Here is a 23133-nt window from a genome sequence, read left to right on the forward strand (position 1 = left end):
GTGGAATCTATTATTTTTAATTAAAAAAAAATCTAAAAAATCCTTTCATTTTGATAGTTTTAAAAATTGATGAAAAATAAAAATTCGATAAAAAGGAAGCATTTGATCGTCCTGATCTACTTTAGAAATTTCGAAGCTGAAAAGCAGCTTACCAAAAGAAAAAAAAAATCTAAGAGTAAAGGTTTTGGAAAATTGAAAATATGTAACATCTAACATTGATTCGCGATGAATATTACTCACAGTAGATTTTTTTCTAAAAGCTTTTCAAATATCCTCACACATAATCGAAGACATCATTTTAATCCAACGAACTGTTTTCGAGGCATGATGAAGAAAATTAGGTTTTATTAAACGTTAGGTGAATAATGTCGCAAGCAACAAAATATATGACAAAATATATTGCAACATTTGTATACGAATTCAAAGTTTTACTACACTGACAGAGGGCTTGCGGTTCTGTGTATTCTGCTGGGTCAATTTTAATACACAACGCCACTAAATTTGTGCAGACTGAATTTCGTTTCAATTCTATAGATTGATGTTTTCAATTTTACCATGGATCTGATTTGTAATTAAAAAACGTTTCTGTTTGCAGCCAGATTCGAACCAAGAACCTTCAGATCGATCACCAAGCTCGCACGCTGCCACTCAGCTATCGAACCAAGACATCATCTCGAAATTCACACAAGAGTTGTTTTCGAGAATCACCAAGATTTTACTTTCTAAATTCCTACAGCAGTTTCTCCGTTCCAAAATTATTTTCTGAAAATCCTCCGTGAAATCATTCGGATATTTCTCCAGGATTTCTTCTTGGGGTACCTCCAGAATTTCTTACTACGATTCATTCGAAAGTTTTTTCTAGGATTTCATCAAAAGATCTTTGTTAGATTCTTTAAAGAGTTTCTTATGATATTTTCCACCGAATTGTCCTCCATCCAAAAATGTCTCCACGAGGTCTTTGAAGGATTCCTACAGGATTTGTTTGAGTATTCGTGCACATCAGAATCATCTACCGGAACTTTGATTTTGAATGCTTCCAATAAATTTTGCTGGATTCCTTTCATCTTTCAAATTTCTCGAAAATTTATTACTGCGTTTCCTAGAACTGGATTGCTAAGTTTATTCCAAGAATCCTTCTTCAAATCCTCAAAATGTGTCTTCTTCTGGAAATCCTCTTGATGTTCTTCTCTGGGGAGTTATTTCTGAAAATCCTCAAAAAATTGCTTGTGGGAATCCTTGAGAAGTTGCTTCCGTGAATCGTATAGAAGTTCTTTCAAGAAATCCCACAAGAGTTCATTGTGGGAAGCTTTTAGAATAGATGGGATTTCTTTATTGTTTTCTGGGAATCTTTCAGGAGCTGCAGAAGAAATCCTCAGAACGAATTCCTGGATCCCAAACTAAATTCCTCTTTTCTAGAGAAACTAGATCCTGATAGACTGAACTCCTTATTCACTTAAAGTAATTTCCAAATCATTTCCTGAAGAAATTTACAGAAAAAATCCATTTAGCAATCTGAAGGAAACCACAGAAGGCATACAAGGTAGAATCCCTAGCAAAAATTATTGAAGCAATTTTGGAGCAAGCGAAAGATGAAATCTCGGATAAAATTCTTCGATTCCCGTTCCGATCAGTAAAGTTTTCTAGACTTCCTAGGCATAGTGTAACATTGTGCTTGCCTAACAGCTCTTCAATTCCCAAGCAACATTTTTTTGTAAAACAGCCCTAAAGAGGTTCTTAAAACCATCACAAAGCCAAAATAAAAGGAAAAGGGTTTTACGACGGTTCTCAAAACCTCTATAAGAATAATCCCAAGTAACCAAAAGTTCCGCTTCCCATGACAAAATGCACTTTCAAGTTCCGCGAAGTTCAGATAAAGTTCCAAATGGAACTTTCTGGCTGCTTAAGAGGCTAATGATGAGCCTTGCTGGAACTTCGGTCACAAGTTCCGACAAAGCTCATTATTAGCCTCTTAAGCAGCTTTAAAGTTCAATTCGGAACTTTATTTGAACTTCGCTGAACTTTAAAGCTGCTTAAGGTGCTACTCGGAACTTTGTCGGAACTTTCAAGTTCAGAGAAGTGCAGTTCAGTAGCATTTTGTTTCAATGAGGATTAAATTTATTTCTTTTACAGAAAACAACTGTTTAAGCATACACGAATAAAAGACAAATATGAATTTATCAAATCAATAAATACCAGCAAAAAAATTGCCGCCCATCGGATTCGAACCGATAGTTGCTGCGTGAGAACCCTACGCTCTACCACAGTACTACAGTTGCGATTGAGTGGACAACAGGTAAAGTCTGACTTGAATCGGTTTTCTGTCGGCAGCTAGTTTTGCACATTTGTACAGTAATGAAGTTAGCTTGACTTTGTCAAGTGTCTTCAGCAGCGCAGCGGTAAGTCGGCAGGCTATCACGCAGGAAGGAGGATCCAGTTCAAATCTACATTGCAGCGACAAGTGTAAAGGTATAATTATCAGAAGCAATTTCCAGACATGAATCACAAACCCATCAACAGGGTTGTAATTCTGAAAAACATATTTTTGTTTCTGCATGAATTTTGTCAAAGTTCTGTCAGAAGCTGCTTAGAAGGCTATCCAGCGTGCTTATGTGAACTTTCAAGTTCCAAAATTACTTAAAAATGAAGCTGCTTAGCCTTCTATAATGAGCAACCTCGAACAAGCTGCTTAGCTTATAAAGTACCCTTTTATCTGAACTTTTGGTTACTTGGGATTGGTCATCAAAATGGGTTCCGGATCATTTGGCCGAACGCCATTTGACCGAATACCGTTTGGCCGAATGCCATTTGGCCGAAAGGGTCATTTGGCCGAATGTCATTTGGCCGAATGCCGTTTGGTCGAAATACAGTCGAGTCTCTTACTAAACGAATTCCTATTAAACGGACTCCTATTAAACGAACTCCTACTAGACAGGGGTGAGCGTTATAGGAGACTAAGAGCTTATGGGATTCCGGCTTTTTGGGGGTGTGGCCTATTATCTCGGGTGTGTTAAGAGTTAGCGCAATACTTTCTTCGGCAATGTTTTAGGGCTTGATAAGATCTACCATTTAGAACTTTGGTTCATATGATTAGTTGGCAACTTGGCCGCTAGAGGGACCATAAATGATTTGATGCTAAATTGCACTACAGGAACTATATCAGGTTGTCAAGCAAACGTTACGATATGCGACAGCTCAAGACCCTGATAATTTGGAAGGATTGTGTCTTCGGGAAAGTTGTTGGGTACGCCAATAACTTACTGACCATGAGTTGCGAAGTTTGAAATTCCTCCACTGGGCGGCGCTAGTGAGCAAGTAAATTTTCAAAACCTCATATCTCAGAATCCCGATAACGTAGAAAGTTGGTGTCTTCGGCAAAGTTGATCAGTATGACCTAAACTTACAGAAAAATAAACACTTGTTTCGCAATTCTGCCACTAGGTGGCGTTTACCGGGTTTTTTCGTCTTTTTTTCTACTTTTTTGGGGTTTTTCGGCTTGGCAAAACTAGTGTCGCTCCCCCTGATAACTTAGCAAGTTGGTGTCTTCGTCAAAGTTGATCAGAATGACATAAACTTACATAAAAATTAACCCTTGTTTCTCAATTCTGTCACTAGGCGTCGCTAATGAACATGCAAATTTTAGAAATCTCATAGCTCAGAATCCTGATAACTTAGAAAGTTGGTGTCTTCGGCAAAGTTGATCAGAATGACATAAACTTACATAAAAAATAACACTTGTTTCGCAATTCTGCCACTAGGCGGCGTTCACCGGTTTTCTCGTATTTTTTTTCACTTTTTTGGGGTTTTTCGGCTTTGCATGTTCACTAGCGCCGCCTAGTTTTTAAACAAGTGTTTATTTTTATGTAAGTTTATGTCATACTAATCAACTTTGCCGAAGACACCAACTTTCTAAGTTATCAGGATTCTGAGCTATAAGATTTCTAAAATTTGCATGTTCACTAGCGCCGCCTAGTGACGGAATTGCGAAACAAGGGTTAATTTTTATGTAAGTTTATGTCATTCTGATCAACTTTGACGAAGACACCAACTTTCTAAGTTATCACTTAGAAGCGACACTAGTTTGCCAAGCCGAAAAACCCAAAAAAAAGTCAAAAAGACGAGAAATTCGGTTAACGCCACCTAGTGGCAGAATTGCGGAACAAGTGTTTATTTATATGTAATTTCATGTCATACTGATCAACTTTGCCGAAGACACCAACTTTCTAAGTTATCGGGATTCTGAGATATGAGGTTTTGAAAATTCACTTTCTCACTAGCGCCGCCCAGTGGAGGAATTTCGAACTTCGCAAGACATCGTCAGTAAGTTATTGGCGTACCCAACAACTTTCCCGAAGACACTGTACTTCCAAAGTATCAGGGTCTCGAGCTGTCGCATATCGTAACGTTTGCTTGACAACCTGATATGGTTCCTGTAGTGCAGTTTAGCATCAAACTGTTGATGGTCCCTCTAGCGGCCAATTTGCCAACTATTCATATGAACCAAAGTTCTAAATGGTAGATCTTATCAAGCCCTAAAACTTTGCCGAAGAAAGTATTGCGCTAACTCTTAACACACCCGAGATAATAGGCCACACCCCCAAAAAGCCGAAATCCCATAAGCTCTTAGTCTCCTATTAAGCGGATTCCTATTGCGCCCCCCGACCAGTGATCTTATAAGAGTCTCAACTGTATGCATGATGAATTTAAGTGACTAAGAAGGAAACATATTTGATAAAATTTTGACAGTTTCAACGCCAATTAATCCCAAAATGTCAAAACTAGAAAGAATAGCCTATGATTAAAAGAAGGAAATATTTGTGATGATCATAATGGTAGTAAGACTGTCAAAAACTTTCTCTGAATTCGTTTGATCATAATTCGGCCAAACGGTATTCGGCTAAACGACCCATTCGGCCAGATGGCATTCAGCCAAATGGCGTTCGGCCAAACGTTATTCGGCCAAACGGCGTTCGGCCAAATGGCCGAACACCATCAAAATGTTACTTGGGTTAATAACTGTTTATGTTCTTGAAGAAAATTTGATGATTGAAATTTGAATTTAATTTAATTTTTCAAAAATTCAAAAAAGAAATAAAATTGTGCGAAAACATGAATTTGCAATATTTACAACAAAATTTAAATTGTAAGCTACTGTGGCCTATGCGCCTTTTATGCCATTATGGGTGGTTAGTTCTAATTCATTCATGAATGCATTGCCTCAACATTAATGTTGAACTTAGTGCTCGAAGGAAGATTTAAAGTTGACAAAAACGGAATAATATGTTGATAACATCGAATAGTGACAAAAACGGAACATATATACCTGCATGGCAAAATGGAAACGCTCCAAGTGGTTCCGTCCCTGCCTACACCACTGACCAACCCAAGCGCCGAGGTCGGCTAACGTTGAGCACATAGTGGGTGAGGTGCGATGCAAAGAGATAAGAGATCGGATAAGCGTCGAAACACACTCTGTGGAAACTATATACAAAACGCATGAACCGTACATAGTAGATGAGTTGCGATGAGTGCGGAGATGCGATGGAGCTGCTTCGACGCATGTGAACGCAAGAGTACGCAAGAGAACGCTTGTCGGGTATGGATTTTATGATTGTGCTCGTTGTGTATGTAAAGCAATGCGGATTTAATGTGTTGGGTATGCTAGTAGGTAATATAAAATGCGTTAATATGTTGTTGTTCTTAAACATAACTCAATGCTTTTTCACATGACTAGCATTTTGATGGACCAGACGTAATAAAAATTTATCATGCTGTCTATCGATCGCCATGTAAAATAACATATTTCATTGCATATAAAATAGTATTCCATCAAATCGTTTAAGTTTTTTTATAGCATAATTTTGTTATTATATGTGTATTTGATGTGTATAAGAAAACATTTTATTTTCTCTGTTCGGGATTTAAATCAAGTGATCAATGTTTGATATGGTCGTTTGATCAGTGCATGTTATTCATGTGCAAGTTAAAAAGTTTAAGGTTTTATGGTATTCAACTTAATCGCAAAAAGGATTCTGATTTAAAGGTTCTGTTTTTTCTTTGTCAGGCAAAACTAGATCCCTTAACGAAAAATGTTTGACATTGATTTCGATTGATACTCTTTTACCAATTATATGATGAATATTGGTACTTATTAGAGACATCTTTTCTCGTAGATATCGCTGAAAATTTTGTAATAAAAAAACCTATACCTTTAAATAATACATACTTGCCAAATTTTTGTTACATTTTTCCGAGGTCAGCACAATCAAGTAATGTTTCAATACCGAAAATCAGTATAACAGTCTCATATTGGTTTAAATTGAAATCAACACTCAGATAGCCCAGTCCGGAAAGTAAAAATATGTGTATACATAAAGCCATCGTTCACGCGGATATTATTACATTTTATACATTTTTTCTCAAATAATTAATTCAGTAATCTCAATCTTGTACAGATACACCAGATTTTTTTTAACTGGTCGGTGTTTGCTATTGCAACAGGATCAAAACTGACTAAGTTATAGCAAACAAAAACGGCCCGCGCAAAACAAAAAGCGGGTGCATTTTATCTTTCCGCTCTTATAGATGAAACGATCATTTTACTACCAACATCCAAAGAAGCGCTTCAACATACAAGCGACTTCATCGATCAAATCATACGAGTCGTTGATGCGCACGAAATAGGCGAAAAAGGATGTGATAACAACATGCGCACCCTCATTGAAACCTCATGCACTATGGCCTATCAAACTTCCCTCTTCTCATCTCATAACTCATCGCATCCGATCGCATCTCACCTTACCCACTATGGTCACAGCCTAAGGTAGCCTGCCTCTTATGATTCTCCGTTATGAATGAGACTGGGGGCCACAACGACAGACGAAAATCGCAACGATGACGATGGCGACGATGCCGACGCCGACATTTGTGACGGACAACCACATGCCCATCCGCCTTGAATCGCAACTCAGGTCATTGAGTAAAACGGGTAAAACCACCACGCCGTACTCGCTCTCTTGTCTCCACACACGGCTCTACGGCTCTGATGACGCACCGGAACTTTAGTTGGGCGTTCGTTCGTTGATGAGCCATATCTTTTGTTCTATCGTTCGTCGCTTGTCCTCAGTGGTAGGTATCGTTCGCGCGCGCAGCTCATTTAGCTAGGTGACTTGGATTCGCCGTTGCCGTCGCTCGCTCCTCGCTCGCGTAATGATGATCAGCTGCCGAAGGTGGAAGGTGGCTTATAGTGTGTTGGTGACTTAATTGCACGGTTTCGTGAGCTTTGTTGACAGTCTAAGCGCCGGCCGAAGCCCACAGTGCGAACAGTAGGTACGAGATCATCCACCGGAGAAGTTCGGTCGCACACCGCGACGGTTCGGGTGTTGCGAGGGTGTTTTTATGTGTATTGATTAATTGAGTGAGGTGCGCGACAGTAGGCAAAAATGATACATTCACGTGGTCGAATTAAACTGCTGGCGTTGATTGTGCTGATAATTACGCTTCGGGTCAATGGAACCGAATTGGTGGGGGTTGACCTGGCTAACAATACCGTTACGGCTAAAGACGGTGGGCCAACAAAATTGCCGAATGTGACGAATTCCCCAGCAGTGGTGCTGACCACGACGCCGGTTGTTGCAACAACAGTGATTACAACAACACCACTAACAACAACAACAACAACAACAGAAGAATTTACAACGGAACAAGTGATGACGACCACGGTTGTCGAAACCACCGGTCGAAGTTCTACAAGCAAAGAAGTTCCGGCAAGTAGCAGCACTACGTCCACAGAGAAGCCCAAACTTGTACCGGAAGTTACCACTGCCACTAGTCACGAGCAGTTACCAAACTGTTTGGAATTTGAGGTGAGTACATTGAAGAGAGTTGACTCAAGCGGTGTATCTATGATAAGTAACCGGGTGCAGTCTGTGCAGGCAGAATATTTTTATCTCGGGGTGTAACCCCGAGCGAAAGCATGTAGCGTGACGGGGAATATTTTACATGTGAATCACGAACTAGTACTTGGGAAAGGGGACATAAAAAGTGGATGACGTTGATGTCTGATGCGCCTGTCGAAGGCTTTATTTTGATTCACAATGCTTCAAGCAACTTGCGCAGTAACGGATCATTGGCACAGATACACAGATAAAAATAATGAGATTTACACGTCATGTAAACTTCATTTTAGTCATGTAAACTTACTGGTATGATGGTTTACATGATATATCATGTAAATTTCCGTTGTATGTCATGTAAATACTCAGTGCCATGCTGAATTACATGACATATAACGGAAATTTACATGATATTTCATGACATTTACATGATATGCCATGTAAACTTCTGTGATATCCCACGCTCCAATCATGTGCATCATATGTCACACAATTTTACATTCTTTTTTCGATCTGTGTAATGGTACAACCTCTGGAATGGAGACATCATTTTTTTTTCGTTGTGGACATGCCAATCATTTGGGCGTGATATGATCTGAATTGAAGCAGGTTTGCCCGGTAATACCTGGCGTCGTCGTCTGCAGCGAGAGTATGGCACTTCTGAATTGGGAAAACGATAACTAGTGCTAATTGAGTTAACATGATTCAAAATATATCAGACACGGAATTGTCTGTCTCCTACGCATTAGCGGTAAAACCAATGCTTGGATGACTTAACCCTCGACGGGTAGCTTTATATTTTGGCACACTCAGATTTCTGATGAATTCACTTTTTTGTGAGTCTGTCGGGACTGTGATTTGATCCCAAGTCCTCGGCGTGTCACTGCGAAATTTGTTATACTTTTTGAAACCAAATATTTTCAATAGTTGTAATAATTTTGTTTTTTTTTTTTCATCTGATCGGCAACGTCAATACGGACGAACTGAGAATAAATGTTAATTGTATGCTGTTAGTCACCAAAGCAGCTTTGAAAGACTGAAAGCCGTTAAATCCTTATCATATTAGCAGCATATTAATAAGTCGAAAGTATCGTCCTGCTCCGTGAGTCAATGTAGCGTTTCTGCCATTCTTGTGCTGGAATGGTATGAACATGCTTATAAACAAATGTGACGCACATTGTGGTTTGAGCCAGCTGAAAGGGATTTTTTTTTTGTCGTGCAAATTGGTACGAAGGTTCTTAGATTCGAAATGTCGCGGGTGTGTAAGAAAAAACAGCTTTTATTGAAGTGGTTTTACTATTTTTTATTAACTTCCTTGTTTTTTGTTTGAGGTAAATTGAGATATTTTTTAACATGATGATGTGCGATGATGTCACCTACCAAACTGCGTCCTGTATTAAGAATACCTTCACTTACAAGCATTCCTAAGACAGTCTAAGCTAGGGTAAACGTCGCGTTCGATTCATTTCTGTGTGAAATGGACTTAAGACTTCTGCTTCCTAATGGAGTGGAGACGCGCGATAGGATTTTCTTTTTAGCTTGTTTTCGTGTGGAAAAGTTCTCGACCCCTTAAACACTTTTAATTTTTCCTGAAAATGACGCGAATGCGAGGACGATTTCAATGGGAATTTTTCGCGTGTGCATCTTTCATCGCAAAACAAAACAAGAATCAGTCCGTTCATTGTAGCAATTTGTTTACCAAGACAAAATCCCTAGTACATCTTCCCTTCCCATATCCAAACTCCTGGTGATTTCTCGTAGTAACGCAGAGAATTCCTCGGTTATTGGCCTAAGCGAGAATCACGTCATCACTTCCTTCCCTATCCTCAATTGACCTGCATTCGGACGCGGCCGGCGCTGGTATTGCTTATTGAAAAGTATTGGGATTCCAGCATTTACACAATGAGGAGAAAGCTAGTCCCAAGCATCACCTGTTGGTTCTTTGTGTAAATGTAGTTGTCCTTGCAATAACAGAGGAGCAACCGCGGGCGGTCAATCATGCTCATGCTTATGCTCAAATTGGTACGAAGGTTCTTAAAATAAAATGTTTTTTTTTTTTCACAAATAGGTTCATAATTCACTTCTTTTGTCTAATTATGAGAACAACTTTTCAGCAATAAAAACAAAAACAAAATGAAAATTGTTTTTCACTAAATTTTTCACTAGAACTCGGTTGGAAAAGTCTGAAAACTATTTAGGAAGCTATGTAAAAATTGTCAAAAATAATATTTTTGAAAGGGATAATTATAAGCTATATAGACTGTTTCAGAAATTTTAAATACACTAACGATTAACTGCCATTTCAATTTAAGCACAATATTCAAAAAAGTATCTTCTAGCTCTTATAGTAAACATACTAACGAAGCAAATGATTCCAATTTTGTTGATGTTTATGGTAAAAGTTAAAAAAGGGCTCTATAAACTAGATGATTAAATTTTGAAGTTGCACAAAGTGGTCAAAAAATGTAGCATAGTAGAAAGGAAAAAAATCTCACAGATAAAATATTAAATTTCCAAACACAACAAAAATGGCTGTATCGATAAGAAAAGATATTTCTCGATTGGTAAGAGTAATTTTTACTGGAATATTTGATCAAAACCACCATTACGGGCCTTCTCAATACAAAATTTTTTGTTGCAAATTTCTCAACAACACCAGTAGCAACAAACGTTAAGCAAACGAATATCTTAATTACTGCTTACTGCATTCGTTTTTATGGTATGACAAATTATGCCATCTGCAGGATCGAATGAGCTGGAAAAATAAGTTTGTTTATGTTAAATTCAGGAAAGATAAGAAACTGTGGGGTAGTTCTTATGTTCCGTAGAAACCCTTAAAAAATAAGAAACTTGATCTCCGAAAATATGTTGTGGAAATGCCATTATCGATTTTTCCCAAATTTTGATCAAGGAATTCCTTAGACAACTTGTTAAGAAATCGAATGTGATAAAAATTTAGATAGTTTTTGGTATTTAATGATAAATAATGTTGAAATCATCAAAAAACACCTTTGTGCAAATGCAAATTTTAAAAATTAAGTTATTTGTTAGAGAACTCGACTGTTCTTTAAAATATCAAGACAATTTAAAGGAAATAGAAAAATATGGAGTGCAATATGCTATACTCTGAAAGAAGTCGATAAAAGTCATTAGAACAGTTATTTTAATTTAAAAACTTAATGTATTTATAATTTCTGAAACAGTCTATACTCTGTAAAAATTTCAAGATGCGTTCAGATGTGCCATATGAGCAGGGATGCCATATATACAGATTTATCTGTATTATACAGATTTTTAAACAGCTATACATATTGTGTTTATATGGAATGCATATTTTTTATTTGTTTAGGATACAGATTTTTCACCTAAATTTTGTATGGGATACAGATTTTTGAAAGAGTGATACAGAAAATCATCTGGCATCGCTGCATATGAGTCGTTTACATTGACAAAACATAACTCAAGAACGAAGCATCGTAGACAAACTTCTTTTGTGAAATCATAAGCAAATTTTCTCAAAAATTAAAACAATACAAAATGAAAACTGTTTTAAAATATAAAAAGCCTACAAGTTTCCCGAACATCACATTGTAGTATAGGTTGAACTCGATTATCCGCATTCGGGTTCTGGTGCTTCCCAAATACATATCTCGAAAACGTAATGCAGTAAGAAGCTGAAATTTTGACTGACTACCAATCAAAGTTGGTTTGGCAAAATGTCAGCTTATTAGAGTATTCCGTTCCCAAGATATATGTTTGAGACTCCGACTCCGGATAATCGAGTCCGACCTGTAACTAGCTTCTGAACTGAGCTTTAGATGTCATGTTATATCGGTCTTAAATCCTTACCCAAGTAACCAAAAGTTCCGCTTCGTATGACAAAATGCAATTCAAATAAATTGCCGCAAGAGTCTTTCTTGCTGTTTAAGAGGCTTCTTCCCAAGTATCAATAAATGCTAAACAGTGAGAGTATTAGCTGCCAGTGGCTGAACACAATAATGACAGCTGAGTATTGTTCTGAAGTATGGCTTGTTCACCCTCAAATTTGTATTCAAACTGAAGCTTAGTATCGAGGTTAGTAGTACAAGGTTACTGAACTGAACTTAGATGGATATGTACATATGTACGTAACTTTTCGTAATTTAAAGAACTCGGGTCGTACCTAATTTTTCATTCTATGGCATCTCAAAACATTGTAAATATGACTGAAGTTTTTCTTCATGCCAACATGCTACTACATGCTACTACACTACTACATAAAATCATCAAAATAAGATGTTTAGGAGCAGAGCAAAAGATTGTACCTCCAGTGCCCAACTTTTGTTCAAATGAAGCCTACTAAAACAATTAGAAAAACTTTTGTACAGCATCAAATTGTTATCTGGGTTGCTGGAGCTTCTAGGCACTTGTAAGTTCCATAAAGGCTCATTGGTAGCCTCTTAAGCAGCTTAGGAGCTGCCTAAGATGCTACTCGGAACTTTGTTGGAACTTACAAGTGCCTAGAAGTTAATTTGAGTAGCTTGATGTTCTAAAGAAGACTTTCTTTGTCATTTCAGCAAAAAAATTCTTTATTCAGAGTGTCTACTACCTGGAAAAACCTGGAAAACCGGGAATCTTCAGGGAATTTTATTTCACAGGGAATAATCTGGAATACTCAGGGAAATTTTGCACCAATAAAAATAAAACAGTGGGTCGAATGAACAAAAAGTAGTGAACTTTACTACTTGTAGTTCTACTCAGAATCAGAGTTCACAGAATTCACTACATTAAAAAAAAAAAAAAAGACACGGACACGTTCAATGCTTCCAGAAAGCTATTCGCTCTTTGAAGGAAGCACGACACTAGACAACGGACTAGCATGCAACGCCCAGTGGCACAGCCGAAAACTTTTCCTGACAGCTGCGGTGGGAATCGAATCCGCGCTCCTTAGCACGATGCGACTAAATGCTTGGTGACACTAGCCGCACGACCACGAAGCCACTGCATTGATGGTATGAATAGAAAATATTTCGAATATGTAGTGTGCACGTCTTTCGAACATGTGCTTAGTCAGAACTATCAAAACAAATAGTTTTCCCATAATGCTGCAGATATTTACTGTAAGCTTGTGAAGACGCGAAGACGTTGAATACTGCTTCGGATTCTTCCTAGATCCTAGAGTTTTTCAATCAGAAATTCCGTCATGGTTTCTTTCTGGAACTTGTCCAGAAATACTCTTTGGAATGTCTCCCAGGATTTCTCTCAAGATGCCTTGCCAAGATGTTTGCATGTGAATCTTCCAGGATTCCAGAAATCCGGGAGTTTTTTTACGCAAATCCTACAAAATTTCTTTCCAGAATATCGTTCAGAGGGTTTCCCTCTATTTCTCATAGAGTCTCTCATAGAATTCGTCCTGTGTTTTCCCAAATAGATTTTTGTGCGATATCAACCAGGATGTAACCTGAAATCTCCACAAGAGTTCCTTTAAAGATGTATCACAAATCTTGTTGCGGAATCTTTTTCGGGATTTCTGTTGAAGTTTTTTCCCGAGCGATTCCTTCCGTATTCCTCTTGAGACTTACCTAGGAAATCTTCTCGTGGTTTCTCTTATTGTTGCAACTGGAGTTATTCCTGAAATTTCGACAGGAGCTCCTCGAAGCAGTTCCTCTTGGGATTTCTTCAAAAGTGTTTCCTGTAATTCTTTTCAAGAAATTTCCATGAGCTTTCTTCTAGAGTTTCCCTAGGTATATTTTTAAAGAAGTTTCAGCTGCGATATTTCCCAAAGGTTCTTGTGGGATATCATTAGAAGCTTTTCTCGGAGTTTTAATCGGAACTTGTCTCAGGAATTCCTTCAGCTGTTGGTCCTAGGATTTCTCTTGTAGTTTTTCTGAATTTGCCCTGCACTTTCTCCCAATTTTTCGGTGTGCCTTCTGCAATTTCTGGTATTGCAGGCATTGCTGATATGGGAGCTCTTCGCATGATTTCTTTCAGAGCTTTTCCATGCTTTTTCTTGTAGTTGTTCCCCGATTTTTTTGCAGTGATCCACGCCAGATTATTTTTTGTACAGATTTACTCGAGTTTATTCCCAGATCTCTCGCAGAACTCCTACAAGAAATTGTACTCAAAATCAGGAAGCTCCTTTGGGGATTTAATTGTTAATCGCTCCCGAAGCTCTTGCAGGGATTTTTTCTTTGTCATAATTTATTGGATAAATCTTGAGAGTGAAGATCCTCTAAAGAAATTCTTAGAAAAAAACTGGGTCATCTTGGGATATCTAGGGATCTCCCGGGTAGTAATCCCGGGAGGAAATATTAACGAAATCCAACTCTGAAAATCCCTTGCAGAAATCCCGGGTGGAACAACGGGAAATATCCCACGAGGAAACTCTCTTGAAGAAATCCCTGGAAGAACTTATGCAAAAATCTCGCAAAAATACCGAGAGAAATTAATGGAAAGCTATCTAGGAAAACCACTAAGATAAATTGCTGAAGGAACTCTGGATATATTTTAGAGCGATCTCCGTGAGTAATCCAGCAAGAAACTCTGGAGGCATATCAGGAAAATCTCTGGAAGAATCTCCCGGGAGGTACTACAGCAGGTATCCCATGAAAAACACCATGCAGAAATTTTGAAAGAACACCGAAACAATCTAGGAACGAGCTATTTATGGCAACACATGCATGAAAACCCTCTGGAAACTGGCTTGAGAAAACTCTGGCAAACTTAAAAAAAAACTTGGTTTGAAGAACTTGTAGGAAGAATTTTGTAAGAAACTGCGAAAGGAGGAACGAATGTTTGGATGTGGGTGACTCCTTTTCAAATTAATCTTCTATCTAGTCCGGTGGAAATGTCAAATCATTTTTTGTAATTAACCCAAAAGAACTCTTGGTTAAATCTAGAAATAATCAGTTTTGCAGATTGTACAGTAGTGGGCCTTGTAATGTTGAGTAGAGATAAGCAATCAGATCCGGAGCCAATGCAAAGAGACGGATCAGTGCAGTAAGCAAGTGATCCGTGATTTTTTTTTTCCAGAGAGAGATCCGGTTCTCTCCCGTCCAAAGACCGAGAAAAGAAGCGTTCGACCGTCTACGCATCGCTCTGGTCTATACTCATGACCTAGTATAGGATGTGTATCCTAGCTCATGACGTACCCTCACCACCGCAGTCTTGCCAGCCGCGTTCTTTTTCTGGTGAAGACTTTATATATGCAGTCCGCAAACAAAGAACACGATGCTCAAGCAGGAGAGTGAACCAAAACATGCAGCTACTACTCACGCATTTTGCTTCTATCTTTCTGTTCATCAGTTCATCAGCTGTATGTTGTTTGATGATAAGAAAGGGGTAATGCGGATGCGGATGCTATGACAAATCAAGAAAGTGAGTGTCGTATACTGTGTGTGAGAATTCGTAAAAGGAATTACATGAATGTGGATGAATTTAACGAAGAGAATAAATAGGTTCTTCATATAAATGAAATGCGAAAGTGACAGGTTGTTCAACGGGAACTGGATCTTGAATCACGGGATGTGGAACTTAGTTCATGGTCTGCTATAGGAACAAATGCAAATACTATAAAACTGTGAACCTACGATTCTCTCTATAGAAAATGCATCATTGATATTTTTTTTATCTGTATTAACGAGATTTTTAGCCCTAGGCTAGTTCATCTCGGGACCCACGCTTTTTTTCCCTTCCGAAGGAAGAACTCACATTTTCTGAGTTTGTCAGGAGTGGGATTCGATCCCAGATCCTCGGCATGATAGTCACGTGCTTTAACCATCACGCCAGGTCCGCTCCGCACATCATTGATAAATTTATGTTTTGAAACGATATAGATACATATATAATCTGGCAACTGCAACACAGTTTTCGTGGTCTAAATTTTGCAGAATATGAATATTTTTATCTCATTTTCACAAACTTACGTGTTTTGAATGCCTCAACGGGGTCTTTTTTCTTGGGAAACAGCAGCATCCGGGGAACGACGACGAGTTAACGGCAACAGCCTCACCAACTTTTGAGCACACAAATCGCAAAAATCTGAAAAGCACTTACAAGCTGCCTTCACTTTAACAGTAAGAAGCACTTAATTACTTAATCGCCACTTGCCGAAATTGATTATTCTATTTTTCACAACATCAATCACAAATGATAGTTATCGACAGAAGACAGAAGGAATACATTTTGAAAAAAAGTCTCCCTCTCGCGGCACTTTTGATGAGTGTCGTGTGGATGACAGCGCGCGTGAACAGAGTTCTCGCATTTAGGAACAAAGTCCCAAAATTGATTTTAAGGTTTCTTGTAGGGAATCGCGCCCCTTGGGCGGTGGCTTCTATATTAGTCTGTTTTCCACTATAACTCAGTCAAATTTGAACAAATGGACACAACTTTTGGAATGTGGTGAGATAGGTATAGTAGATACCCGTGTACAACATTTCAAGTCAATTGGTTCAAAATTGACTGAGTTATTGTGGAAAACAGACGAATATAGAAGTAACCGCCCAAGTGGCGCGATACCCTATCGCGATTTATGTTCACAGTTTTCGATGCGTTAATAAACGAATATTGAAATTGAGCTGGCCGGAACTGAGTTCTTGAATTTACGATTGGTCTTCGTGTAATGTGGCTATCGGAGTCACGTTTACGAGAGCTAAATCACGATTGTGATCGTGTTGCACGTTCCTTCATTCGTGATATTTTGTTCAGGAATATCGGAATGGATTTTTTTGCGTGTATTCACGCTAGATGATCAGTTCCTCTAGCCTATGAACTGCAAGCAATGCGATCGTTCGGTCATTCGTGTTCCATTCAAAGGATCGGATTCACTAGAGCATGGTTTCCCAAACTGTGGGTCGCGACCTCCCAGGGGGGTCGTCGGCGTTCATCCAGGGGGTCGCGAGGGACAGTAAAATATACTACTGTAATAGACAACAAATGAGGGAATTTCTATGTGTGGTCGCGAAAACTACGTCAGCTGGCAAAAGGGGGGCCGCGTGATCTGAAAGTTTGGGAACTTATGCACTAGAATGATTGATCCGGGTCGGATCCGAGCTATTTTGCCCATCTTTAATGTTGGGGTATTTAAGCCCAATGTTTTACTTAACAGCAAAAGTTTAACCCTTTGGAGCCGGAGGGGTCAAATGGCCCTGCCCATTCCTTCCAGCTTTTGCTACCTTCCTGATGCTAAATTCTTCGTAGAGGGCAGCGAGATCGTAATTTATTCTTCGCCGCCACACACAGTTCTCCTACACACCACCAGATGGTCCTAATTACCCGTCACTCGAACACTTTGAGTGCTTGCATGTCCTCCTCGAGCATAGTCCAAGTATCGTGCCCGTAGAGAACCACATCGGTCTTATCAGCGTCTTGTACATGGTGTATTTAGTGCGGGGGTAAATCTTTTTCGACCGCAGGTTCTTGTGGAGCCCATAGTAGGCCCGACTTTCACTGATGATGCACCTTGGTATTATACGGCTAACGTTGTTGCCTGCCGTTAATATGGATCCGAGGTAGACGAAGTTTTCCACCATCTGGAATGTATCCCCGTCTATCCTAACACTGCTGGACTGCTGCCTAGGCTTGCCCTGTCGTTCCCGGATCCACCTGCCAAAATCGTACCCTGACTGTTGAGCCCGGCTCGTCGCATACCACCTTACAGGGCGATATTGAACTGCAGTCATGAGGGTTAAACACCTTGTCGCAGTCTCCGGCTAGATTCGAACGAACTAGGCAAATCGCCTGAAATCCTTACGCAGTCCATGATTTTCCATAGCTTTGTGTGGTCGATACTGCCGTACGCCGCCCTAAAATCGATGAACAAACAGGTGGTGCGTTGGGATCAGGTATTCGTGGAGAATTTGTCGCACAACGAAGATCTGGTCCATTGGCGATCCCGCCATCGACAAAGCCGGCTTGATATCGACGGAAGATGATCTGGGATAGCTCTTTGTAGGCGACACTCAGAATTGTAATCGCTCTGAAGTTCTCCCACTCCAACTTGTCACTTTTCTTGTAGATTGGGCATATGACCCCTTCCTTCCACTCCTCTGATAGCTGTTCGGTCTCCCAGATCCGCATTATTTGCTGGTGCAGGTAGCTACCTAGGTGGCCAACTTATCTTGATGAGTTCCGCCGATAGACATCTAGGCATGGAAATTGCCAAGTGTGCAGCCATCGGTTGGTGAAAGCTACTGGGAACTCCACACTGCTTACTGGTCCCGCCTCGTGCTCGGCTTTAACCCTGCCACTGAAAATCGACTGGAAGCCGCTTTACGCAAAGTCTGGGACATGGAAACAATTCCATCGAGTCCAGTTCGATCGTCCGAAAAATACAGCTGTGAAGATCTGTACGTTCGCCTCATAAGGACCAAAGATCCTGAATAGGTTCTGAGAGAATCTAAATGGATAGTCGATCGACGCTTTCTGGGCCTGGAACGCCGTCTTGGAGGAGATCCTGCAACCAAGGACTTCTACGATCGGTTCATGGACGAGTATAAGCACCTTGTCGCATGAAACAAATGAGGGGGCTGATGATAGTATTCCATATTGTTTAGGGAAAATCAGGGCTACTCTTTGAAAGACACGCTCCTGGTTGGACCGGTTGTCCTGCAGGACCTCTATTCCATCTACTTGAGGTTCCGAAGCGAAACATCACTGTCGTTGCAGATGTGGAGAAGATGTACACGTACAGGCATGTGTTGCACCATCCCGTGGATCTATCATTGCCCCGAAAACGCCATCGCACCAGTCTGTCCAATCCAAGGTTGCAACCATTCATTTGCAAAGATTTACATTCATTTGCTATTATCTCAGTTCAGAAGCGTGCTATCGAAAAACAATGTATGGATGAATTCAACCTTGTAGTTTTATCTGAAAGTTTGCCGAATAACATTGGGGTCGCACACGCATTCCAAAGTCGTGAGCGAGCTGTGAAGGCAACTTTCCACAGCGTGAATGAAATTTACATTCACCGCGTGGAGAGTTACCTTCACAGCTCGCTCACGACTTTGGTATACGTTTGCGACCCCAATGTTATTCGGCAAACTTTCAGATAAAACTACAAGGTTTAATTCATCCATACATTGTTTTTCGATAGCATGCTTCTGAACTGAGATAATAACAAATGAATGTAAATCTTTGCAAATGAATGGTCGCAACCTTGGTCCGATCCCATCGAGACATATGAACTACAAACCGTCACATACGGTGCCGCAAACTGGCGCACCGGACGCAGAATGTGCTGTAGTTCTCCAACAGCAAGCAATCGCTGTCTTGGGTCCGCTGGATTTACCCTGAAGAAATGAGTGTCAAACGCTTCATTTAATGTTAGACCTACCGCTCTCCGCTGCTATCCTAACCAAGCGCAAAGTGATGTCATATATCGCTCATATTTGCGACCTCCTGGGTCTGTTATGGTCAGTTATCGTGAAGGCAAAGCTCTTCGTCTTCAAGTAGTGGTAATTGATGCTGAAGCAGGATAGAGTCTTCTGCAAGTGGGATTCTCCGTTGCCAGCAAAACATCAGCAGGTGTTGAATATGGTCCACACTACGCAATCCATCCTCTCCGAAGTTCGAATTCCTCGTCTGGTGATTTCTCTGGCTGCGCGCTTCTCTAAGTCGCTGGAAGATGTTCGTTGCTAATGGGGTGTCTTAGATCCAATACACCACGTGTATCGGATCACTGACTGGCTCCTAAAATTCTGTGGGTGACATTTCTCGTGGATCGACTCAATACAGTAGACATTTTCAGCTCTTTTTGCTAATGGCAAGGACCTACTGGTGCCAGACTACTGGCCCAAGATTATAATAGATCAATCAATCTCTCCCTCGGGGTCCGAAGCAGGATGCCAAATTACAAGTGTAATGATTTGTTTTCTAATTTGGGATTTTATATTAACTACAGAAATTACTTAAAATTTTCAAAGCATTTTGGTTTTTTTTTATGTTTTTGACTATTGAACAAATAACAACTACTCAAAATACTAATCAACCTCTTCTTATTCACTCCCTTAGATATCCCCACATCAACCATCCTACGATAAAGATTCACACATCAAAAAGTGCTGCCCTCATGGAGAAATATTCGAATCCGTGGGTTCCGGCCGTCTACGCTGTACCCCCGGTGAACGCAAACTGGACATCGAAACGATCTACGCCGTGTTCTACGGCGATGCAGAGTGTATCGAAGACAAAGACCATCTCATCCACTTTGACTACGAACCAAGTAATGCGTGCTATTCGAACAATTTGACGTTCCAGTATAGTAAGGAGCAAGGCGACGAGATGTTCGTAATCCAGAACGGTTCGTTGCTTGTGATCGCGGAAGGCCAATTCATGGCGGTGTTCGATCATTACTGCGTCGAGGTGGATACCCGGGGTAAGCTTTTGGCCAAAGCGTGTGACGAAGTGGAACCGATCGTGCTGAGATCTACAGCTGTGTTGATCTACGTTGGCTTGGCGATCGCTTCACTGGGTTTGCTGCTGACTTGCGTAGCTTATGCGTTCGTACCGAAGCTGAACGACGTGTTCGGGTATCTGCTGGTCGGACACGCGGGATCGTTCCTGGTGGGGATGATACTGATGTCGCTGGCAGCTTGCGGCGATCGTTGCGTTCCCGATGGGAGGGTTGGTGAGTTGATGCTGAAATTTCCCTTGATGGTTCATCAATTCTAAAGAAATGATCTTGTTTCAGACGGACTCGCAATATTTGGCCATGTGTTCCTCATAACATCTGTATTTGCCTTTGTCTTGATGAATGTCTACAACTATGTCTACGCTGCTTACTACCTCCCGAACGGATTGGAGTTCGATACCAAAAACAAAACCGATGTGTTCTTCTTCCTAGCTGTACTCTACACCATCACCGTTATTCCTATGTTCTTCCCGTGGAAAAGTATAAAACCGCCTTCATGTTCCCAATCAGTTCTCAATTGATCCCGAATTTTCTCTTACAGAAGCTCTCATCTTCCATATCGCTCTATACATATACTACGCAGCAATAGCCGTAGTTCTCTACCTCTGCCACCGTGCCATACGAACACTGGCGAACAGTAAATTCATCCGATTTACAGTGTCGCACCAGAATTATCACGAGTTGACCTACACGGAAGCGGTCAATGCTCAGCCTCGAATTAACCAGGAACGGCTGGACGAAGTGCGGACCACGTAAGTATTCGATCGTGCTGAACTTCACACGATTCCAACGTTCAACCTTCCAAAATCTTCCTAGGAACCGCCTATGTACGATCGAAGCCATCTACACCGTCATCTGCTGGGTGGTACTCAGCTTAATGGAGCAGCAGCTGGACAGTCAGTACGACATCTTCCGGCTGGGGGCCGCATTCGCGGTTATCTTCCAGGGGATGCTCGTGGGAGTGCTGTTCGTGGGTGGAAGCAAAAAGTGGACCATCATTCGGGAGTGCTGGAGCTACTCCGGATCGATTGATCTGCACGCGGTGGAAACGGAACGGGAGATGCGAACCATGGAACGGAAGCCTGTGATAGAGTCGTAGAAGCTGGAGGGAGGAGGTGCGAGTGTGAGAGTGAATGAACTGTGTATTTATATAGTATTTTAAGGCCGACCGAATACGAGTTTATTGTGGATTACCAGTTTTAACGGTATACGCTTATTCGAGTTTGAGTAGTTCTAAGAAGGAACTGCTTTGTATTATTCCTGTTGTAGTATTGAATAGCCAGAATGTTGTAGACCCGATGTACGGATGTTGTATGACCAGAATAATGATAATGTCGACTAATTAATATATATTTTGGCGAAAAGAACCTAAATTAGTGTAGAAATTGGAGATTTTAACCGACAAATAGAATAATTAAACTTTTGCGGAATATTTGACTAAGTTGACTTCATGATGACAGAAAACATTCCAGCTAGCATTGCTGAAGACATTTGAGGATGATATTCAGAATGACCCCTCAAAGGTGAAGTTCCCACACAACATGTAAAATACGCAATAATAAAAAATAAACATTGCTAGTTTTTTGACTAGCCATTACTAAAATTTTACTGCACATCTTCAGACACCCATGTTGCTGGTATTCAACCTGCTTCACTTTTTTTTGCCCGCTGCGCTCCTCGTCAGAACGTTTTTCATATCGAGAAACACTAAAACAATACAGGGACCATCTGTACCACCCCATAGATTCCTATTTCAGGTATTACCCACATTGTCGCCTGTCCGTAATGGATTGCAACTGTAATCTACATACTGGCATCATCAATCGAAGGAATTGCCGGAGTGTGACTTATTTACCGTGTCGTGTCGACTTGAGAACTCATGCATATGCACAACTTCAAGGAATATCCCAATAAAACGTATGATGTATTTCTTTCGAGCTACAGCTTGTACCTTGTTTGTTTGCCGTTGCAGATTTCAAATGTCAAAACATCGTGTTAAAAGTAAAGATTGCAAACGCGCTTTTAACGCAGCTGAGATTAATCATACCAATCAAACCCTGCTCGTCCTAAACTGCAAAGGTGCATCATAAATCGAACTATGACTTTTGTATCCTCAATTATTGGACGATCTATGTCAATCTGCCTATAAGTCAAGATATATAGCAAGACACGTATATCATATTGTATGACAGTGTTGAGAGAATTTTTTTTTTGATCTTTATTAATCCCCGAGCTGTCGCGTCTTCGCAACTGGAGAGGAGCTGTGCGCAGTGTTGCAAAAAATCATCTCATTCATTTGAACTCTATCCAACAAATTTTTTCAGTCATTTTTCCTTCTAGTTATGTGCAAAACGATTTCATTCAATCAAAGCACCTATCAAATGAGAAGCAAAACCTTGTCAATTGAATAAATTGTCATTCGAAGGAGCTGAGCAAGAAACACGAAAAACCCTGCAAAATCCGCCAGACTGAAAAAAATATCGATTGTTGGGTTACGTCGGGTCAAATGTTGGACCAACATCGAACAACTATTGGATCTATGTTGGGTTTGGTGGCCAAAATAAAAATAGGTGAATGATAGGTTTGACGTCATCAATGATGGTAAAAACTTCAAATCTACAACACCACATTTTTTTCTACCTAGCTGTGGCTCAATTGAATAATATGTGCCTTGACTGAGGCTGGAACTGATGTCAATTGAATGATCAGAAGGTAGTCAATTGATATTCCTATGCTAAATGGAAAAAAGAGTGGTTACCTATCTCAATTTCAGCTTTAAATGCCGGTTGATACTGACACTTCGCAGCACTGGCTGTGCGTAACTGTCTGCACTGAAATCAATTTTTTGTG

General features: G+C 40.2%; 1 protein-coding gene across 1 annotated transcript; it reads left to right on the forward strand.

The window, feature by feature from the left end:
- The first annotated feature begins 7129 nt into the window (after positions 1 to 7129).
- LOC109408993 (probable G-protein coupled receptor Mth-like 14) lies at positions 7130 to 21713 on the forward strand. The gene is made up of 5 exons (XM_019702036.3): positions 7130 to 7862; positions 19884 to 20499; positions 20563 to 20763; positions 20825 to 21035; positions 21100 to 21713. Exons 1-5 carry the CDS (start codon positions 7440 to 7442, stop codon positions 21380 to 21382), a joined length of 1734 nt encoding a protein of 577 aa, XP_019557581.3. The 5' UTR covers positions 7130 to 7439; the 3' UTR covers positions 21383 to 21713.
- Positions 21714 to 23133: the final 1420 nt, after the last annotated feature.

The sequence above is a fragment of the Aedes albopictus genome, chromosome 3 (assembly GCF_035046485.1).
Source record: "Aedes albopictus strain Foshan chromosome 3, AalbF5, whole genome shotgun sequence".
NCBI classification, from domain to species: Eukaryota; Metazoa; Arthropoda; class Insecta; order Diptera; family Culicidae; genus Aedes; species Aedes albopictus.